This window comes from Lutra lutra, chromosome 6 (assembly GCF_902655055.1).
Source record: "Lutra lutra chromosome 6, mLutLut1.2, whole genome shotgun sequence".
NCBI classification, from domain to species: Eukaryota; Metazoa; Chordata; class Mammalia; order Carnivora; family Mustelidae; genus Lutra; species Lutra lutra.
Window position 1 is genome coordinate 24,381,622 of NC_062283.1, and position 21,799 is coordinate 24,403,420.

General features: G+C 43.8%; 1 protein-coding gene across 1 annotated transcript in view; it reads right to left on the reverse strand.

Annotated features, from left to right (window-relative positions):
* Window positions 1-18,581, reverse strand: part of BPHL (biphenyl hydrolase like) — a 35,482-nt gene extending 16,901 nt beyond the window's left edge. Inside the window, exons 1-4 of the mRNA XM_047732474.1 lie at window positions 18,357-18,581; window positions 11,779-11,882; window positions 9,653-9,819; window positions 7,320-7,473 (exon numbers count right to left, since the gene is read on the reverse strand). Coding sequence (XP_047588430.1) covers window positions 7,320-7,473; window positions 9,653-9,819; window positions 11,779-11,882; window positions 18,357-18,463 — 532 coding nt within the window. The 5' untranslated portion in view covers window positions 18,464-18,581. The remainder of the gene's footprint in view (window positions 1-7,319; window positions 7,474-9,652; window positions 9,820-11,778; window positions 11,883-18,356) is intronic.
* Window positions 18,582-21,799: the final 3,218 nt, after the last annotated feature.

The window sequence follows — 21,799 nt, forward strand, 5'->3', positions numbered from 1 at the left end:
ACTGCCCTTGAAAAACTTCTAAAAAATAACTCAAGGAGAAAGAGTAGTGAGCTTGGGAGGAATATCTGAGACGAAAGAAGGAAAGGGGAGTCCAGAAACTGATGAACGTGTCCGTAAGAGTGAAAACACACAAACATACCAAGCTAATGAGAAAACAGAATGCTGAAACATTTTTTTACTTTAATATTAGTTCTGTCTGTAAAGGAAGCGAAAGACAAGGCACAAGCTATGCTGCCTAAGGACCAAGGCAATTAATAACCAGCAAGGGGCTAATCAGACTGTCCAACAGCAAACACCCTGCAAATCAGTAACATCATAATAATATTGGAAGTGGTCTAGTCTCAGGCTGGGTGGAGGGTCCTTGGGTGTATGTCCTGTTGTTAAACTTCACACGGTATGCCTGTTAAACAAATCGTTTTAAAACTTTTATGTAATCTTTGATACATATAAATCAACAAGAAGAAACAAAACGACATGAGTAGGTACAATACAGGAGAAGAAACCACAGTGGTGCATACATGCGTAAAAAGATTCTCAATCCTATTAGAAAGAGGAAGATGCAAATTATGTCCCCCAGTAAGGTACCATTTCACATCTGCTAAGAAGTCTGATGATTCCAAGGTTTTGTTGAGGATGTAAATTAAGGAATCTAATACGCTGGTGGTGGAAATGCATTTATGTAGTTGGAAAACAGCTGGTCACTTGCAACATGGTGTTTTTGCATACAACAATATTCAGCAAATCTCACATATGGGCCTATACCCCAGATGGACACTGCGGCTCATAGGCCCCAGGAGACATGTGCATGCATGTTCACAGCGACAGTGAAAACAGACCCACAGTCCATAGATAAAAGAGATGGAAAATAAAATACTGCTGCCCAGTACAGCAGTATCAGGAAGGAATCTTAGAAATTCAACATTCATTGAAAACAGTGAGTCACAGAAGATGATCTATAGTATGAAGTCACTTTGTACGGCTCGAAAAAAAAAAAAACTAAATTACATATTGTTTAGGAATATAAACAGGTGTGACAGAAGTGTTTTCCAAAAGACACAAGGATGATCATAGGCCTCAGGCTAGAAGCAGGGGTGGACTGGGGAGGAAGCATGAGGATACAGTGAAGGTACGAACAGTGATCAGTCTTAATGTGCCATGGTGGGCTCATGGGTGTCCGTAAGTTACAGGGTCACATGTGTTGCATTATATGTATCAATCAATTAAATAAAATTCAATTATAAAATAATAAATTTACATAAAATATTATATAATAAATTACAAAATAAAATTTAAATATATACTGTATGCCTTACATAATATATAGTATAAATATATAGTATTTGTGTTTAATTTATATATTTATATATTTATAAGATACACAAATAGATTTAATATAAATATATCTATATTTAATATAATACAATATTTTATTATATTTTAATGTTATTAATTGTACTATAAGTGTAACATTTTCCACAAAATTATATATATTTTTATAAAATAAAAAAATTCTGCTGTGACAGGAAGGCCAAGATCGTTCAAGATCCAAGTTGGCTAATGTTCAATGTGAAGACATTTTTCTTGCTAACATGTAAATGCCTCCTCAGGATAGCGAGAGATTTCTCCAAGTGAATTAACTCAGTAAAGGCAGGCACTAGAGTGAGGGGTATCTATTAGTATGTAAACTCTGGGGCATGGCTTCAGACTCTCAGGGACACTACTATCTAAATAAATCTCAAGGGGCAGAAAAATCCAGCAGTAGCTGGGCAAGCAGATGTTCACCCCAAGAACTGTGGTTAAGCACACAGGCTCAGAAGTCAGCCTGGCTGGGTCTGAATCCAGCACTCTCACCTGCTACCTCGGTGAGCCTGAGCAATTTCTTTAACCTCTCTGTGCCAGTCTCCTCATCTGAAAAATGAGAATTATAATACCCTGAGATAAAGAGTAAATAAGTGGGGCACCTGGGTGGCTCAGGGGGTTAAGCCTCTGCTTTCGCCTCAAGTCATAATCTCAGGGTCCTGGGATCAAGCCCCACATGGGGCTCTCTGCTCAGCAGGGAGCCTGCTTCCCTCTCTCTCTCTGCCTGCCTCTCTGGCTATTTGTGATCTCTCTCTCTGTCAAATAAGTAAATAAAATCTTTTAAAAAAAGAGTAAATAAGTTACATATGAAATGTGCCAACAACAGTACCTAGCATATAACAAACACTCAAAAATATTCTATGTATTTATATACTTAACTTCTGTTAACTTTTTTTTTTCAAGAGGAAGCCAGTTTTACCCCAAAGCATAATTTCCACCAAAAAATAAGTAGCAATTATGTTTCACAGTTAAGTTTCTAAAATAACTATTTGAATCAAACTATTTGTTGATGCAAAATAGATATAATTTGTATCCCCCCCAAAATGGATACATTTCTTTTTTTGAGCATATAATTTGTGCTAAGCACCAGAAGAATACTCATTCACTCACTATTAATTAGTGAATTAATCCAGTAAACGTTATTTGAAGGCTGCTGAGCGTGGGTTACAGCACATACAAATTTCAATGAGATTTGGTCTCTTGCCCTCAAGAGCCTCTGTAGAAGAGTGGGATAGATGTCATGGAAGAGGCTGGGGGAGGATGGTGGAGGGTTAGTGAGCTCAGAGGGGCAATGGCAGGAAGTGGCAGTAGTGGTGGGCTTCCTGAGGAGGTCTAAGTCTGCAAGAACAGAAGCCAGCAAGCAAATATGGGAGCCATGCCATCTATTGCTAGAACTTCAGGAGTTTCCAGGTGTCCAGAGAAAAGGATGGGCAAGTGGGGGTAGAGGACACCAAGCAGAAGCAGGGGGACCTGGAAAGACGGGGCATCCAGGCTCACTCAAACTCTGTGAACAAAGCAGAGGAGTCTGAATTCTACTTAACTGGAAAGCTATGCAAGACCTTGGAGGGTCTTCAAGTAAGATATAATGAGATTTACATCTTAGCAAACTACCATCCAAGCAGTTTGGAAAGTAGACTGAAAGGAGGTAAAGACAGGGCAGGTTGGAAAGTGCTGGTGGAGCTAAGTGGAGACAGATGGGGAGGCTTGGACCTGGGGCCTGGCAGGAGGAATGGAAAAGGTGAGACGGCTTCCAGACAGAGCTCAGCAGAACGCTGGAAGAACTCGGAGGACAGGAACACGACGTTGCAGACATGAAATGCTGGGCTTTACTGGCAGAACTCCCAGCTGGGCCATCAACACAGGTTTCTTCGCTTGTCTGAGCCTCAGGTTGAGTCATAAGTAGCTATGTTAATGTGAGCTCAGAGCAGCCATTCCATACATCATAATTCAAATATTCTTTTGCAGAAGAAAGAATACATTTCACTGACTGTCGCTTAGCAAGGTGGGAAATGCAGCAGGAGGAGCAGGTGTGGAGGAACGATTGTGAGTTCGACTTCAGACACACTGAAGGTAAGGGGCTGAGGGGGCAACCAGGTAAGAAAAATGGACACGAAGTTGAATATCTGGAATTTGGGAGTCTGAGAACGCCAAGGGACGAGGGAAGCTTCTTGGGTGTAAGAACGGGAAGAGGAGCAGAGAGCTCCTTTCTGGATGGTGGCCGGCAGATAGAGCAGGGAAGGTGTCGAACCAGAGAACAGGCAGAGATAAGGGGAAAGCTGTGCACGTGGAGGTGAGAACCTCAAGGCAGAGGAAGTTTCAAGAAGAAGGGTGGGATCATGGGGCGCCTGGGTGGCTCAGTGGGTTAAGCCTCTGCCTTCAGCTCAGGTCATGATCTCCGGGTCCTGGGATCGAGCCCCGAATGGGGCTCTCTGCTCGGCGGGGAGCCTGCTTCCCCCTCCTCTGCCTGCCTCTCTGCCTACTTGTGATCTCTGTCTGTCAAATAAATAAATAAAATCTTGGGAAAAAAAATGAAGAAGAAGAAGAAGGGTGGGATCAATATTACAGCACGTGTGTGTTTTCAAATGCTGCAGAATGACCAAGGAGCCGAAGGGCCATAAAGCATCCGAGGGGCTTGGCAGCACAGAGGCGCGGGTTCCACAAGGCCGGTGGGTTGGACGCCACCCCCCAGCCCCGGCACAAGTCAGGGAGAGAGCGGGGCCTGAGGGAAGGGCCTGGCGGCCGGGAAGGCAGCCGAAACACAGTCGAAACACAGTAGACAGTAACAGAAAGAGGAGTGGGAGGTGAAGAGGGAGCTTCTCAGGATTTGTCTGCATAAAGGAGGGAAGTCAGAGTCACTGAACGTGTGGAGTTCACACAGTGGTGACTGAGGGGAAGATGTCACAGGGTGACAGCGCCCAGGACAATCAGCCCCCTGTGACAGGATGTGCAAAGTGCTCCAGAGCCCGAGAGGCACAAGCATCCGCCCGGTGCACGGCGCTGGGCCGCAGGAGCTGGGGACGGTGGCTGAAGCAGCCGTGTGTGATGAGGACACTGGGCTGGACAGGAGGCCACGTAGGCAAGCACGGGAGCAGACGCCAAGGCACAAAGGCACAAAGGAGCAAGCCTGTTTTAGGAATGGCAGCTGCCCAACGTGGGAGCTGTACAGGAAGGCTAAGGGGAAAGGAGCAGCTGGCTACAGGACGGGCCGGGCCCAGGTGCTTGGATGTCACTGAAGTCACTGAAGGAATTTAAGTCACAGAATCCAAGGACCAGGCTTTTGCCTTAGTGAGGAGACTCTTCTGTGGAAGACCAACCGCCCTCAGAGGCCGAGGGTCCGAAGCAGGAAAACGGTGGGCAGGAGGAGAGGAGGGGTTGCCTCCCCGGGGGACCTGGCCCCACTCACTGAGACAGAGATTATGGGCTAGGGTGTGGGAAGAGTCGAGAGTCACAAGGTAGCGAGTTCAAGGCAGACACACTGGTTACAGGCTATCTGGAGGAAGGTGCTCAGCCAGTAGACAGAAATCTGGCTTCGGGGCTCAAGAGGAGTCTGGCTAAAGAGTGGTTTAGAGAACATCACCCCTAGTCATAGCAGAAGCTGTGAGACGTCTGTTCCAGAGAGCACCCAGTATCTCTCGGGCGTGGGTGCTGGCTAAGCTGGCGTGAGCCCCCAGCTCAGAGATTATAGCTGGACTCCAGACGGAACAAGGAGCAACTACGTGCCAAGGAGTAAAAGCAAGAGGCTGGACAGTTAAACCTTAAATAACGACCCAGAAAGGGGATGAGTTTCTTATTTCCCTTTTCTTCCTTTGAGTCTCAACTTTGAGACACAGGGTGAGGGGAGAATCACACATGTAGTTGGGGGCTGCTGAAAGTGAAACTTCAGGAGAAGACCCCTAGAGTTAGCCAGAGGACCAGGACCAGGTTCCCCTGCTTGAGGAAAACTGTTTCTCTCTCTCTTTCTTCCTACTCTAGACCATGGGCCTGCACTACTAGTCCAGTGGCTGGCAGGCCCCTAAAACCCCAAGAGAAGGCTAGCTCTCTGATTGAAGGTACCAGAAAAAAGGGGGCCACAGTAAGCAAAATCCCTGTTATTTCTTCTATCTCTTTTCTCTGGCTGTTCTTCCCTAAAGATGGCTCCAGTTGCATGAACTGCACAACAGCGGGGGATGCAGGGGAGGCTAAGGGAAGTCTGTGCTTCTGGTCATAGGAGCTGAGTCCCTAATTCTGCATATGAACTGATAAAATGGTTCAAGTCCTGGGATCACCCCTGAGTTCTCCGTGCCTGGGGAAGATGCAAAAAAGCATTCAGCATAAGCATCAAGAACTGAACAACCATATGAACCACTACCTATGTCCCAGCATAGCCTGAGTGGGGTTTGTGTGGGGCAGACATGAGCAAGCGTAGCACAGTCTTCAAGAATGGACCTGATGCTGGAACTACAGCCCACAGAAGGCTAAACAGAATTTGCAGTATGAACCTAACTAGGCTGACTGCATGCCAAGGAAAAAAAATATCAACGTTCCTCAGAGTTTTAACAAGATACGGAGTCACAACATAGTACAATAAAAACAATCCCAAATTAAGCAAAGTACAAAACCAACAAATATATAAATGAAAAACTCTACAACCCTTAAAGAGACAAATCTGACCAATTCTCAAGGGAAAAGACAACCAGCAAATGCTGACCCTAAGATGACCCAGACATCGGCATTATCAGACACGGAAGGCAGGCATGGCCACAGGCATTTCCATTCCCTTTACAGGATTTTCTTCCCTCTGAACCTGGTAGGGATACAATGAGGACAAGCAGGAGTACAGATTAGGATGGGTTACTGCTTCAGACTCATCATTTAAGAGGTTCACTGTCCTTTCCCAAACAGTGCAAAGAACTAAGATTCTGTAATTTAAGCCATTTCATGGCTTACTTAAATCAGGTGACTTGTAGAATCAGCTGAATAAAACTAGACTTGTCATTTTCAAGTGCCTGGGTCTGCAAATGTTTTCTGTCAAGGGCCAGAGAGTATTTTTGGCTTTGCAAGCCAAAAAGCAAAATCAAAGGTATTAGGTAGGTAGATTTAAGGTGAGAGACCTCTGACCCGCTTGACCCCAACTGCCTGGGCCTGGCCATCTGGGATCCAGTAGAAACATACTCGTAATAAAAAGCCATCAGATTGAAGAAGAGGGTCCTGGTGGGTCAAGCTGGCAGATGCTGGTGATGCGGTAGCCCAGGGGAGTTTTGCATTTTGCCCCAGACACCTCCAGATTCCAATGTGTCCTTCTTTTCTCCCGAGAGCTGAGAAGTTTCAGTTTGGTCAGCCTGCTGGAGGCTAAGCAAGTACCTATTTGCTGACTGCAATCCCACAGCTTGGTGCCTGGGAATGGCCAGCAGTCACCAGTGTGTAAGCGGCCACCAGCACAAGCCCTGGGCAGCAAATCTGGGTGCAGAGGAGGAAACGGGGATGGAAGGGGCACCCCTGCTTGATCTCTAGGCCTGATGGCACTGGTCTTCTCCATCATTGCTTAGCCTTACAAAAACAGATGGGCTGGATTTGGCCCACAGGCTGTAATTTGCCAGTCCCCGTTCTCTTGCCTCTAAAAACTTCAAAGATAAGCTTGAAGGACAACCTTATGAGATGTGAACAGCACAAAATTTCTTTATCAAAATATAAGGTTTCATATTTGAATACAATGTTCCTTTTTACGCTCCCATAATTTTAAATGAGGTCCTGAAGAACACTTTCCATCAAGCCCTCCCTCCTTGTAGTTCACTATCAGTAGTCGGAAATGTGAACGCGGATTTTCTAGAACCTTCTCCTGAGTCACAAAGGTGTCGCTTCTGCAAATAGAAAGTGTTAAGACACAGGCTGGTTGGACTTGTCAATACACATCAAAGTTAAGTCCCAAGAAGGGGAGAGCAAAGGTGCCACTTGTCATGACATCTCTGATTCGTGAAACCTACCCTGATAAATCTTCTCATCTTCATCAGTCACGTAGGCATTGGCTCCCCAGATCACCATCTTGTCGATGTATGATGGGTATTTTGCAGCCGCAATGAGAGAGGTGATGCCACCATCACTCCACCCCAGCAGAGACACCTTCTGAAACTTCAGCGTCTGCAAGGAATACAGCAAAACACATAGCACAGCCGACTGCTCCTCTCTGCTAAAGGAGTCCCGTAATTGACAATCATCAAAATCAATACAGCTGTGAGGTTTGGAGCAGCCGCTGGCAATTAAAGAAAAATGCTAGACTCTGTCATTTGATGATGCAAATGTGTTTTCCTCAATTAGTTTTGGGATAAATATAAGTATCGTAAAATCCTAAGTAACTCTGAAACTAATAATGCAGTGTATTTTTAATTTCAGAGGTAGTATTTAGGGATTCATCAGTTGCATATAACACCCAGTGCTCATCACATCATGTACCCTCCGTAATGCCCATCACCCAGTCACCCCATCCTTTAAATTATTCATTAAATTTAATTTTTAAAAAACCCCCTAAGTACAGAGTATTGTTTTGAATTAATGAGGGAACCATATCTTCTGGTTGGACAGAATCTCTGGAAATAGTGGCGATCAGCTGTCCTTGGGAATGACAAGTAACATGTGCACACACACCCACGCCTGAGCGAAGGCTTTGAGAACAGTCATGCAGATTAGAGAGGGAAACTTAATATTTACTGGGTGGAATGAAGTCATCGCATCTGATAAAACCACTGACTGCAACTGTGGGAAGAACAGGGTGGAGGAGAATGGTGTCACGGGGAGGTTATGTTCATCCTTAAATCAATCAGGCTCTGAAAACGTGTTCGACAGGGAAACTGAATTAAGATTACATCTGAGAGATGCTGCCTCGAAGTAAAAATAGAATGATTTGGAAAATGAAAATTTAACAAATATCAGCCCAAGATGCTGAGGGGACTATACATTGCTATAAGTAGCATGGATAATCATTTGGCTCTATCTTGTAAAAGAAACATTAGTGTCTTCTACATCCCAGCATCATCCCCTAGATATGCAAGGAACTCCTACACCTGTGCACCAGGGGACAGGTCCAGGGGTGTCCACGCCACATTGTTTATAAGAGACCGAAAATGTCCACGGATAAAACAAGTGTTTCCTGCACTGCTGTTTATAATCACACAAAAAAGCAATTTAAAAATTTGAGTATTTATCTGCCATTAGAGAGAGGTGAATAAGACAGAGCACCCCCACAATGGAATACTGTGTGACGATTATAAGACTTACTTGAACCCATTATTTGTTTACATGGAAGTATCTCCTTGACAAATTGTTCAAAGAACAGTAATTTGGAAAAACATTATGGGTAAGGATGATGCCATCAATACAAAACTGTGTACTTATACATGTAATGAGACTGCCTGGAGGGGAAACCTCTTGCCCTGTTGGTGGGAATGCAAACTGGGGCAGCTGCTCTGGAAAACAGAATGGAGCCTCCTCAAAAAGTTAAAAATAGAGCTACCCTACAACCCAGCAATTACACTACTAGGTATTTATCTCAAGGATACAAACACAGTGATTCAAAGGGACACACGCACCCCAGTGTTTATTATAGCAGCAGTGTCCACAATTGCCAAAATAAGAAAAGAGACCAGAAGTCTTATCAATGGATGAATGGATAAAGAAGATGTGGTCTATACATACAATGGAATATCCCTCAGCCATCGAAAAGAATGAAATCTTTTTTATTCCACTGCCATTTGCAATAACATGGAAGAAACTAGAGGGGATTATGCTGAGCAATATACAAATACTATATGATTTTACTCCCATGTGGAATTTAAGAAACAAATGAGTAGAGGGGAAGGGAAGGAAAAATAAAATAAGATGAAAACAGAGAGGGAGACAAACCATAAGAGACTCTTAACTCTAGGAAACAAACTGAGGGTCACTGGGGGGTAGGTAGGTGGAAGGATGGGGTGACTGGGTGATGGGCATTATGGAGGGTACATGATGTGATGAGCACTGGGTGTTATATGCAACTGATGAATCCCTAAATACTACCTCTGAAATTAAAAATACACTATATGTTAACTAGACTGAAAAAAAAAAAAAGATTGGCTGGACAAGGCAGTCTTAAAGTCATAGCAAGAGTATCTCTAAATAATTGGATTGTGGGATGTTTCTACTTCCTAATTCATACCTATTTGAACTCCCTGAACTTTCTGCAGGAATTACACAGTATTACTCTTATAGAAATAAAAAAAAACAAAATGGATGTAGACATGCCCAGCCCTCCTCCCTCCTCTGGGCTCTTCCCTAAGAGACCCACCTTCATCAAATCAACAGCATCTTTTGCATCCCTTTCAAAAAAGTCTGCTGGGAAGTCTCGATCTGGGGGTCTGGAATGTCCATATCCTCGAGGATCCCAGGCAACCACCATGAAAAGCTTCTTATTCAGGTTCTGGATCTGGGGTCCAAAATCAGTCTCTCCACTTCCTAAAAATAGCCACTCGGTTACCCTCAGGTGAACGATTTCATTATTTCAAGCATGTTAAGGTAAAAGCAGAAACAACTGCAATCTTAAAGTAACAAGTTTCTACTCAAAAGTTGGACAGCAGGATGCAGTCAGCAAAGTAGCCTTTTGATGATAAATAAAATCCATTTCCTGAGAGGCTGACTTCCTTTCCTGGTAGAGTTCAGACTTGCCTTTTGTCTCCTCCTAGTGGCAACTTTGAGGATTCATTTGATCCTTTATTACTTTATTACTTCAGCACTTTTGATATATTCCCAGTTAATCTTCCTTAAAAACATTTTTTTTAATTTAAAAAAAAAAAGGAATTCATGAAACTGCATAGAAATTGACTTACTAATATGGTATGTTTCTGGGTGATTTTTTTTTTTAAGTGACTGTTACAAATGAGAGAGATCCCAATATTACCTGTCAACGAATTTATATGATTTGATCCAAGTTATTCAAAGTAGAATTTTAAATTCCCAGGTGTTTTTAACTAGGCTAATGTGAACAGCCCTGCAGATTTTATTTTCTGGTTATAAGTAAGCACCAGAAAACTCAACTAAAACATTAAAATGAGAGGGAGGGCAGGGTATGGAGGGGAGTAATCAGATTCACTTGTTTCATTCAAACAACAGCATGTTAACAAGTAGAACCCTGTTCTTGAGGCTGTGGTGGAGCTGACTGGCAGTTCCCAGCCTGCCCACGAGGTCATGGCCACTGTGTGCAAACACCTACTGTGTGTGGCGTGGAAGGTTCTAAGGAGCCCAGTCCAGGGGTGAGTCAGCATTTTGTTTTTAAAGTCTGCTTCGCTGCTAAGGGCTTGTAGCTCAGGCCACACACAGATACTAAACATCTTGCTTGATAAAGTAGTTATTATTACAAAATGTCTTTTAAGATGGTACAGAATCATTTAACAATATCAAGGACCACCATTCTTTCTGGGAAGATCTACCTTTCTGAATATCCGGTAAATATCAGAAAACCTAAGGCAAAAATATAAATGGAGAGTGTGTCTGGGTGGTTCAGTTAGTTTAATGCACAACTCTGGATCTCAGCTCAGGTCTTAACCTGGTTGTGAGATCAAGTCCTGTGCTGGGCTCCACCCAAGGTATGTAGCCTACTTGGAAAAAAAAAACAAAACTTAGATATATGTATATACAATGTTTCATATATATACATAGTATACATATGTTTTTGCACATATATATGTCTTCTACACACACACACATATATGTGTATATAAGTTTGGAAAGGCATTTTAGCATCTAACTTTTACAAGAAAATAAATCACAAGGAAATAGTATATATTGGTATTATTTAACTAAATTAAAACAATACCAAAACCCTTAAAACCAAATTTGAGTATCCTGGAATCACTGGACATTATCTCCCTGAGCTGGATACATGTAAATTACTTATCTGGAAGATAAAATTGGGATCCAGTTGGCTTTACTATGCTCCATTCATGCCAATCTAATTTTGATTTCCAAAAAGCTTTAAATTAAGTCTTGCTCTTAGCTCTTATTTTAATTGAGCATATAATCAACTGCAACAAGGGGATTAATCCACCTTCTAGCTCTGGCAGTCTTGCATCCTGGAATCCCTCAATCCCAGGCTCACTGGGATGGTTGGTCAGTAGCTCGTCTAGTTAGTCGATCCCTGCTGCCCACACCCCTCTCCTTAACCCCTGTCATCCTCCCAAATTATAGGTAACTATAGGGTATAACTGCATGAAAAAAAAAAAAAAACAACCCTGGGTATTTAAGGGAATAAAGAATACATATAGTAGAAAGTTATCTTTCTTTTCTATCACTTAAATTTGTAGCAAATATTAAAGCATTTAACAAAGCACTAAAATCAATAATCAATATTTGGCATCTAATAACGTGAATGCATCATAGACTACACAGCACACAAATTCCATTAAAAAACTTCCAGACCCAGCATTCCAGGAAGCAGGAGGACTGCATGTTCTCCCTCTCCCGTCTGCTGATAATGCAAATGGACACCATTCACAGCCACTTTGGCAGAGGTTACTGAGGTGCTGCAAGAGAAAAATCCCAACCCCAAAGAAAGATTACTTAGCAGTATAAATGTAATATGAACAAACCGCCCTTTTCTATACCCGAGTCAATTCTAGTACCCTTCTCAGGCTTCTTGGATTCCTTTGATTTGTGCTTAAGTTTCCCAAACCTAACAGGGCTAGACTGCAGGTCTAGTTCATGCCTTCATGTTTGAATGCCCTACACTGCCAGCCCGGGGCTTACCCTATGACAGTACTGAGAGTTTGCTGAAATCAACGGCCTACACCCTCAAGGGCACACACCTGGTAAGCTGGAAGCCAGCGGTGCCAAGGGTGCAGGCAGATGCACGAGCTTCACTCAATGACATGCGAGGTTGAACCACCAGGGCACAGAGCCTGGAGTCACTGGTCAGGACCTTTGCAGATCTAGAGGGGTGGCCTGGGACTTCTGCTGCACAGCAGTGTTCCTCGGGGCAAGTCTGATCTCAGGAGTCCACAGAGAAGGCCTTGGTCCCTAGGAGTCCTTTAGACATGTGGCTTCTCGTGTTCTCTGGCCAGCCGCCGCAGGGCTCTTGGTGGGAATGCCTGTCTGCACTGCTATGGCCGGCCTGGTTTTTAACATGCTGCAATATGTGTGTTGATGATTAAACATGCGGGTCCATAACCTTCCGTGTCAAGAGTGCTCCCTGGGCCGCTGACCCTCCTTAGCCCAACACCTCCCATGACATAGTATCTAACTGGACATGCTGGCATAGGAGTGCGCCCAGGTCTGTTTGGACTGATGCGTGTACCGACCACATCAAGGGTACCGCTCTAATGAACCTCTCCTCCGTGGCTCTTCCAGAACCTCCAGAATGACCATGCAGGGATACATAGCAATAAGCACACACAAGACTCCTGCATCAGGCTCTAAGAGCCTAGCCTCCCCACCGATTTCCCAGGTGGCTGGGTGACGTGCGGAAAGGACATTTTGGCATGCCAGGACAGATGCTGGAAGGAGGTGCTCCTCTTCTCCTGGCAGAATGTTAAGGAATTTAAATTAACCACTGCCCCCCTTTTCTTTACGGATTTTCTACCCCTATTACCTATCTGCAATTAGTCAAAATGCTTACAGGAATGAAGCATTTTTTTAAAAATGAGGTCCTCGGTGCCTGGGTGGCTCAGTGAGTTAAGCATCTGCCTTTGGCTCAGGTCATGACCCCAGGGTCCTGGGATTGAGCCCTGCATTGGGCTCCCTGCTCAGCGGGAAGTCTGCATCTCCCTTTGCCCCTCCCCCCATTCATGCTCTCTCTCTCTCTCAAATAAATAAAAACTTCTTTTAAAAAATGAGGTTCTCTTTCCTCTTTTGGTTTCCTCTCATCACCAATTTCAAATGAGAATGCAGAAACAAATGTGTTGTATGCGGGTACATTTAAGTCTTAACACAATTTCTGCAAAAGTAACAGAATTGGGTGGTAATACAGCCTGACATTAACTATAAGCTCCTTATCTACAGAAAAATCACGAGGAGCAATAATAAAGCCACTGAGCAACAGTGCTATCATACTGACACTGCCAAGTTCTTCGGAGTCCTTCATTTTTACTGTTAAGGTGGCTCTAGGATCCAGATAAAGGCAAATAATTCTCTGGGAATAAAGATTCATCTCTGCAAACATTAACTGACATATTCATTTTTGCCCACAGTCTAGCAGGAGAGAAGATAAAGAGACAAGAGATTCCCTCTGCAAACCATCAGGGAGAGAAGGTGATGACCGAGGCCAGGAGCACAACGAGCACGGCTAGAACTAGTTAGTAGGATTTCCCATATTCACCACCCAGGAATGAGGCAGCAACTAGCTAGAGATGACCTGCATTCGCAAGGCTCATGTTAGCGATGACATGTGCCTTTGTTGTACCTCGTGTCCTAAGATTTTTGAGGGGCTCCCCTTCCTTGCCGCATTCAAGGACATACATGTAGGAATCATGTTGTGCAGGGAAGATGGCACATACAATGAGAGGAACCCCATTCCCCACGGCATCTTTCTCAACATCCAAGACAGTGGGATTTTGTGGGTGGACACTGCTGACTCTCCCTGTCTGCAAGTGTTCGGGGCCCGGCAAGGGCACTGCCATAATCCTTTCCTTCAGCTTTCATGATCATTCCAAAGTCTCTAATGCAAAAAAACCTCTAACCTCCCTTTGCATTTTGCTGTATTTGTGTTTTGGTTCCCCATTCCAAACTTTTCCCCCCAATTATCCCCATCCCATCTTTTGGTTGCCCAAGATGAAGGCAAAAAAAAAAACCATGTAGTCTAGAATTTGGCTTAATAGGAACTCAATGTCAGGGAGGGTTACTAAGGCAGAAGACTTTGAAGATAGTTTTAGAAGAGAGACAGAGACCATATGGGGTTGAGCAGAGGTAATTGGAGAAGAGTGAAAGAAGTAGCATTTGAGTTGAACTTCCAAAAGGAGTAAAATTTTGAAAAAAAGAATATGGTGTGGAGAGTGATTCTAGAAGAAGAAATAGCATGATCGAAGGCCCAGAGCAAGGGACATATTTATGTGGGGACAAGGCAGTGTTCAGCCTGGCAGGAGTGTGGAGTCAGGGAGCAAGGTTTGGGCTGAAGGCTGAAGAGGTCCGCAGCTAGGCAAAGGGAAAAGAACATGTCCCTAGTGCCTTGTCATCAACATCCTATGTGTCCCCATACCAGAGGTACCTGCCCCACTGTCACATCAGCCCACGCCATAGGGTTAATGGAGGCTGCCAACAACCTTTCATTGATCTCCAGGTTAGGGAAACAGGATAGGGAAGTGTTTATGAACAAAAGTAAAAGCAAATCAATTTAAATGCAACTAAAAAATTTTATTTAAAAAAAATTGCTGAATTAAAAAAATAGAGTTATCAAATCATTTACTGAATGATTTATTTATCATCGATACAACACTGAAATGAGGAAAGCATTCTTCTCTCCAGCTTAGCAAGGGGCTCTTAGACAGTACTTCAGGCCTCATTTTATGTGTCTGTTGATAGAAAATCAGGCTACAGAGAGACCAGGCCTTCAATGGCCCTGAAATGTGCATTATTACTTGACCCACAATCAAGAGACCAAATTTCCCAAACTGTCACACAGGAAAGAGGATACAAAACTTCAGAAAATTTAAAGACCAAAAATGAATATTTCCTTCGGGGTGTCCATCCATCTTTACCACCACTTTCTCCCTGCTAATAATTAGTTCACTAACTCGTAAGCATAAAAATGGAGTTTTAGGGGTACCTGCGTGGCTCAGTGGTTTAAAGTCCCTGCCTTTCACAGACCTGTACCCCTGGGGATAAAAATATATTATATGTTTATAAAAAATAAAATTAAAAAACAAACAAAAAAAAACCAACAACAACAACAAAAAAGCCCCTGCCTTTGGCTCAGGTCATGATCCCAGTGTCTTGGGATCGAGCCCCCGAATCGGGGCGGGGGGGGGGGGGGTTCTGCCCAGCAGGAAGCCTGCTTCCTCTTCTCTCTCTCTGCCTACTTGTGATCTCTGTTAAATAAATAAAATCTTTAAAAAAATAAAAATAAAAACAGCCTGTAGGAGGGCATACTCACCTAGAATCGCCTTATCTCCTATTTGTCTCTGACTCTCTTTCTCCGGGAAGCCGGATAAGCAATTATGTGAATGGGACAGAGGTCATGAGCAATACAATGATAATAACTCCCTGACCGAGGGGGCCTTAACTCCCTTCCAAGAAGGAAAGTTTCCTTTAAGAATCTAACAACTTGGGGAAAACAAACAATTAGTTTCATTGCTTAAGGTCAGTAACCAACTCTATTAAGAGCTTACTTATCTCATTTGTTTTGCTGTGTGATGTACATTATACTTACCCTAATTTTATCATTGAGAAACCTGAGGATTAGAGTGTTTCAACAACTGGCCCCAGTCACATTACTGGTAATTTATACCTGAGTGTCTGACATCAGCACCTTTGGCATTTTGCCTTTGCTTAGAAATAAAAATGGAGGGGTGCCTGGGTGGCTCAGTGGGTGAAAGCCTCTGCCTTCAGCTCAGGTCATGATCCCAGGGTCCTGGGATCAAGCCCCGCATTGGGCTCTCTGCTCAGCAGGGAGCCTGCTTCCCTTCCTCTCTCTGCCTGTTTCTCAGCCTACTCGTGATCTGTCAAATAAATAAATAAAATCTTAAAAAAAAAAGAAATAAAAATGGAGCCAATTAATACGAACATCCTCACTCTGAAAGTCCTACATACTCTCCGTTTATCTTATGTTCAGCTAATTATTTTGTATACTTATTCCAAAGTAACCATCAGCTACAACAGAGTAGCAGCTACCCCTAGGGCTTAGAATTAAATGAATTTTGATGACTTACTTTGGATCTTTTACACACTGCATTACTACTAAGATAGTCAAATCTGTATCAGTGCTAACTGTAGCTACCAATTAATGAATTCCAGGTCCTTTACATTTATTGTCTCTAATGCTCAGAACAAAACTACAAGGCACTAGGCTTAGAGAAGTTAAGTAACTTGCTCATAGTTGCGCAGCTAGAAGTGGCAACGCAGCCAGGTAAAAGACCAGATTCCACGCTCTGTTACCTCATGGGTGAACAAAGTCTCCCAAAGGGGCCCCACCCACCCTGATTGCCAGCAGAAAGAAGGTAGTGGCAGGTGCCAGGGAAAGGAGGGTCTCTGGTTCTCAGGCAGAGCATCCCAAGGTTGAGCTCAGAAGACATTTTTCTTCTGGCAGGTTGTTAGGTTCTGCAAATCATCAATACTAGAACTGTACTCAATATACAACTGCAGGTAGGAAAGGCTTTTTCTTTAAAATTTTATTATTATTATTTGTTTTATTTTTTTTTTTTAACCTGGTCCTGGAACAAACCAGTTTACAGACTACAAACTAAAAAAGAGTCAGAGTTACAGATAATAAAAAAGAGTCAGAGTTCCAAACCACAGACAAAACAAGCTTCCGGAACACAATTCAAGTGTAGGATGGGTACTGGCTGTTCAGAAGCAAAGGTCTTAAAGGGGTGTTTTCACCTCCTTGTACTGGGCTGCAGCTTCATTTCAGGATGACCAATACCACTGCTGGTTTCCTCTGATTACATGTAATATCAAGTTGCAACTGCATTTACAAAATGGCAGTTCAAAATCCAGAGAAACCTGTTTTTCAGAGTTATGGGAAGAATGATTTGCACTCAGTCAATGGGGCCTTCCTGCAACCATTAACTAACCTATCTTAACTTGAGTATTGGTATATAGTAACCTTATTTCAATCTCTTTCTCCAAATAGGAAACTGAATAAATTGCCACTTTTCAATGTTGATTTACACAGCTGTGAATACTGACCTATTTTTCCCACCTGTATTAAGACAGTCCTGAACGTCTAAAAGTTCTAAAATAATAATAAAAAAGAACTTAAATCAAATATGAAACTCAGGGACTAGTTGACACAACATAAAAATTTAAAGCTGGTCAGATTTTTCCCTTCTCCTTCCAAATTAAAATTTCAAATGAGACGCTTCCACATTGGATCAACTGAGGTTCTAAATGCCAGGTACCCATTTGGGATCTGACTTTTCCTAGTTATAAACGGAACTGACCCCTCACCAGTTAACTGCATACATACCCCGTGTACCCATGTGTGTAGAGTGTAGAGTAGGTGTGCAGGGAATAAAGTAGAGTAAGCCTCACGCTGTTCTAGCCACATTTTCTGCTTAGTATCTCCTGGGACCAAGGGCACCCATTTTTAAGACAGTAAGCCAGAGATTAATCTAGTTTTGTTTTGTTTTATCTCGAAGCGTACGTGAGGATGGGGGCAGGGAGTCAGAAAAGAAAAAAAGACTCTTGGCCTTTCCGGCTACATCAGAACCTCAGAGTCAGGCCAAGGATTCTGAATTTTCCCAGGCGCTCAAGGGGATTCTTTTGCACCTTAAAGTTCAAAATCAGCAAAAGAAAGGGGGAAAAAAAAAGACGACGCGAGGACTTCGGACCGGGACCGTGACTATGAGAGCTAATAGGTCACAGACATTCTCAGGCTGGTTTTTTATATAAGAAGCATTAGAGATCAGAGCCATGAAGGTGTGAACAGCCTGGACAGAGCATCGAATAAGAATGAAGCGTCTGGAATTTTAATCTCTGGCGTGAGAGTGTCTGCGGCTAAAAGCAAATTACGTTACCTCCCTGGTTTCTTTGGTCTGCACAATGAAGGGCTTGAACTCCATCACCCAAGTCCTTTAAAGCTTCCGAGTCACAGAACTGAAGCCGATGCATGGCTGAAGGGCTCAGTCCCGGAGGTGCAGAGGTGGAGGTTAGCTCCACCGCCTCCCGCGCACCCACCTCGGGCAGCCTCCCCATCGCCAGGTAAAAGCAAGAGGGCGGAGACGCGGCGCTCCAGGCCGCTACCTGCACCGCCCAGCCTGCCCCCAGGGTAGCGCGCTCCTCTCTCCCCGCCCCCCAGAACTTGGACCAGACTGCGCGGGCTCCCGCAGGGAAGCGGGTACCATTACCCGAATGCGGCTGCAGGCCCGGCACGCGAGACCTGGTTCCCGGGCTTCAGAGCCGAGAGGAGAATCCGCAGTCTCCACAAAACCTGGCTGTTCAGCGTCGCAGCCATGCTCACAGGTGGCGCCAGGCGCGCAGGACGCCTGCGCCGGGATCCACCCGCCGCCCAGGGAAGGCTCGGCTGCCCCGCGCGGGAGCAAGCCTGCGCGCCTCCCCACCTGCTGCCTGAGCCCCAGCCCCGCTCGCGTAGTCGCTAGAAAACACGCATGCGCCGAAGACTGCTCCGTCGGGCTGCCCGGGAACACGCATGCGCAGGGACTTCTGCCTGGAGATGGCGTTCATTGGTGACGTTTCGCCAGCCTAACTTTTGTCACTCCGGGGTGCTCAGCCGCGTAGTCCATTGGGTTGTTCCTGACCCTTGACAGAAACTGGACTCTGGGTCCCACGGATACTGCAACACAGATGTCTTCTCTCGGGGTGCCAGCTCTGGCTCACGAGGAGCGCGTCCCAGTCGGCTCTACCTTACTCGTTGCCACGGTGACCCGCCCCTTCAAGGAGGCGAGCCCGCATCCGCCCATTCCGCCCATCTCTCAGGGAGCGGGTGCCCAGGCAAGGCGGGGCTCGGGAGGGGTGGGTGGAGAAAGGGGGGTGCTCAGGCTGGCTGCTATCGGTGGGGTGAAATGCATTTGCTTCTAAGAATGTTGGGATTAAAATTTTCCTTCATAAAATTTTTCTTCATCTCACACCCATTGGTATAGCTATTACCAAAAAAAAAGGGGGGGGGAGAAAATCCAGAAAATAATAAGTATTGGCGATGATGTGGAGAAATTGGAACACTGTGCACCATGTAAAATGGTGCCGTGGCAATGGAAAACAGTATGGTGGGTCCTCAAAAAATTACACCGAGAACTGCCATAAGATCCAGGAATTCCACTTCTGGTTGGAGGTACAAGAATTGAAAACAGTGTCTCAAAGATATTTATACACCCATGGTCATAGCGTTATTCACAACAGCGAAAAGGCGGAAAGCAACCCAAATGTCAATGGAGGGATGAAGGTATAAATGTGTATATATATAATGGAATACTGTTCTTTAAAATGGATGGAAATTCTGACATACGCCATAATATGGATGAACATTGAGACATGATGCTAAGTGAATACGCCAGTCATAGAAGGACAAATACTGTATGATTTCATGTGTATGAGGTAACTGGAGTAGGCAAATTCAGAGAGACAAAGTAGAAAGGTGGCTTGCCAAGGGCTGGTGGGGAGGGGAGAATGGGGAGTTAGTGTCTAATGGGTGCAGAGTTTCAGTTTTGTAAGATGAGAGGCGTTCTGGAAATGGAAATGGTGGTAATAGTAAGATGATGTGAGTGTACTTAATGCCACTCAACTATCTACTTAAGATGGTAAATTTTATTAGTATTTTATCACAATTAAAGTATTTTTTTCTTCAGATCATATAATTCAAGCTTTCTAAAGGTTATAAAACATTGCCTGCATTCACAATTCAGTGGAGAAAAAACTGGAAATAACTGGCAGATTCACCATCACTGTTTATCCTCGGCTCCAATTATTCAGGATAGCAATAGCTTCCTTGCATATTGCATTCTTTATCCTCCACTGTTAGACCCCGCTGTCATAATAGCAGTATCCTCACTGGCCATTTGAGTTTCTTGAGCAATAAAGGCAAGGCTGGCCTACAAATGGATTATGCAAAAATATTCTCTCAACATTAATGTGTCACATCAATTTCCCGCATAGAAGGAAAGAGAAATAATTTCAGCTGACTACTATCTTCTGACTTTCAGAAACCTTTGGTGGGTCAACAATTCCTTATTTTTTCCTGAGATGTTGATTTGGGATTTCTGGTCAGAGATCATGCGAGTAAAAACAATTGTACAATTTTAACATGCTACCCTACCGAGAAGCAAAAATGGTAGCACTGTGAGGCTTTAGGTTATTGGTGTCACAGTTGATTTTTAAGTGCATACTTGAGAACTAGTCCTTTATGCGTAACACTATTGTACAGTTTTTCTTTTTAAAATTTTATTTATTTATGTGACAGACAGAGATCACAAGTAGGCAGAGAGACAGGCAGAGAGAGAGGAGGAAGCAGGCTCCCTGCTGAGCAGAGAGCCAGATGCGGGGCTCAATCCCAGAACCCCGGGATCATGACCTGAGCCGAAGGCAGAGGCTTTAACCCGCTGAGCCACCCAGGCACCCCACTATCATACAGTTTTAAAAATAACTTTGTGCCGGCACCTTATGATACATTATTTTGGTCCTCACATCAACTTTATTGCTCTATTTCTAGAAGAGAAAATTGAGGCTAAGAGAGGTTAGGAAGCAGACCCTCCGTACCCAGCGAAAGAGTAGCAGAGGAGATTTTAAGCCTGCTTGGCTCCACAATCTGTACTTGGATTGTTATGTTATGGAACTCACTGGAGTAACATTAGGACTTCAATGATTATTTCTTTATAATCAGATACTTCTAAAATCTTGACCAAATAGACACCTAGTTTTGCTTTGATTTGTTCTTTTGTTGTTGTTTTCTTGACTTAAGTCCCTTGCAGTGAAATTGTACATTAACCCTGCCTGACTGCAATGGGTAAAAATCATTAATCTTTCACTTCTTACTTTTTTTTTTTTTTAAGATTTTATTTATTTATTTGACACAGAGAGAGAGAGATCACAAGCAGGCAGAGAGGCAGGCAGAGAGAGGAGGAAGCAGGCTCACTGCAGAGCAGAGAGCCCAATGCGGGGCTCGATCCCAGAACCCTGAGATCATGACCTGAGCTGAAGGCAGAGGCTTAACCCACTGAGCCACCCAGGCGCCCCTCACTTCTTACTCTTAAAACACTAAAACCTAATGGGTTAAAATAAACTTGAAAATTAAACCATGATGTTGTATTAAATTCAGTTTTGGCAGTTAGTAGATTTTTTTTTTTATCCAACAAGAACAGATGTGACTAAAATAATTGATGTTGTTGACATGGTTACGCTTGTATGGCGAGAAACCAATATTAACAATATCATCTACCATTGCACATTCCTGGCAAGGAAGTTTTTACATAAAGTCAGGTTGAGCTTGTCTTCCATTGTAGGGTCACAGCCTGCTGCTGACACAGCCCATTTTTATCTGCAACTGGCTAAGTCATTTATCTTAGTAAACACCTACTTTTATTTATATTATTGTAAGAGAAAAACCTTTATAAATAAGACACATTAAAATGCACATCGAAATACGATTTAAAACATTTCCTGGGGGCTCCTTGGTGGCTCAGTCCAAGCATCTGCCTTCGGCTCAGGTTATGATCCCGGGGTCCTGGGATGGAGCCCCACATTGGGCTCCCTGTTTGATGGGAAGCCTGCTTCTCCCTCTCCCACTCCCCATTTGTGTTCCTGCTCTTGCTAGTTCTCTTTCTGTCAAATAAATATTTTT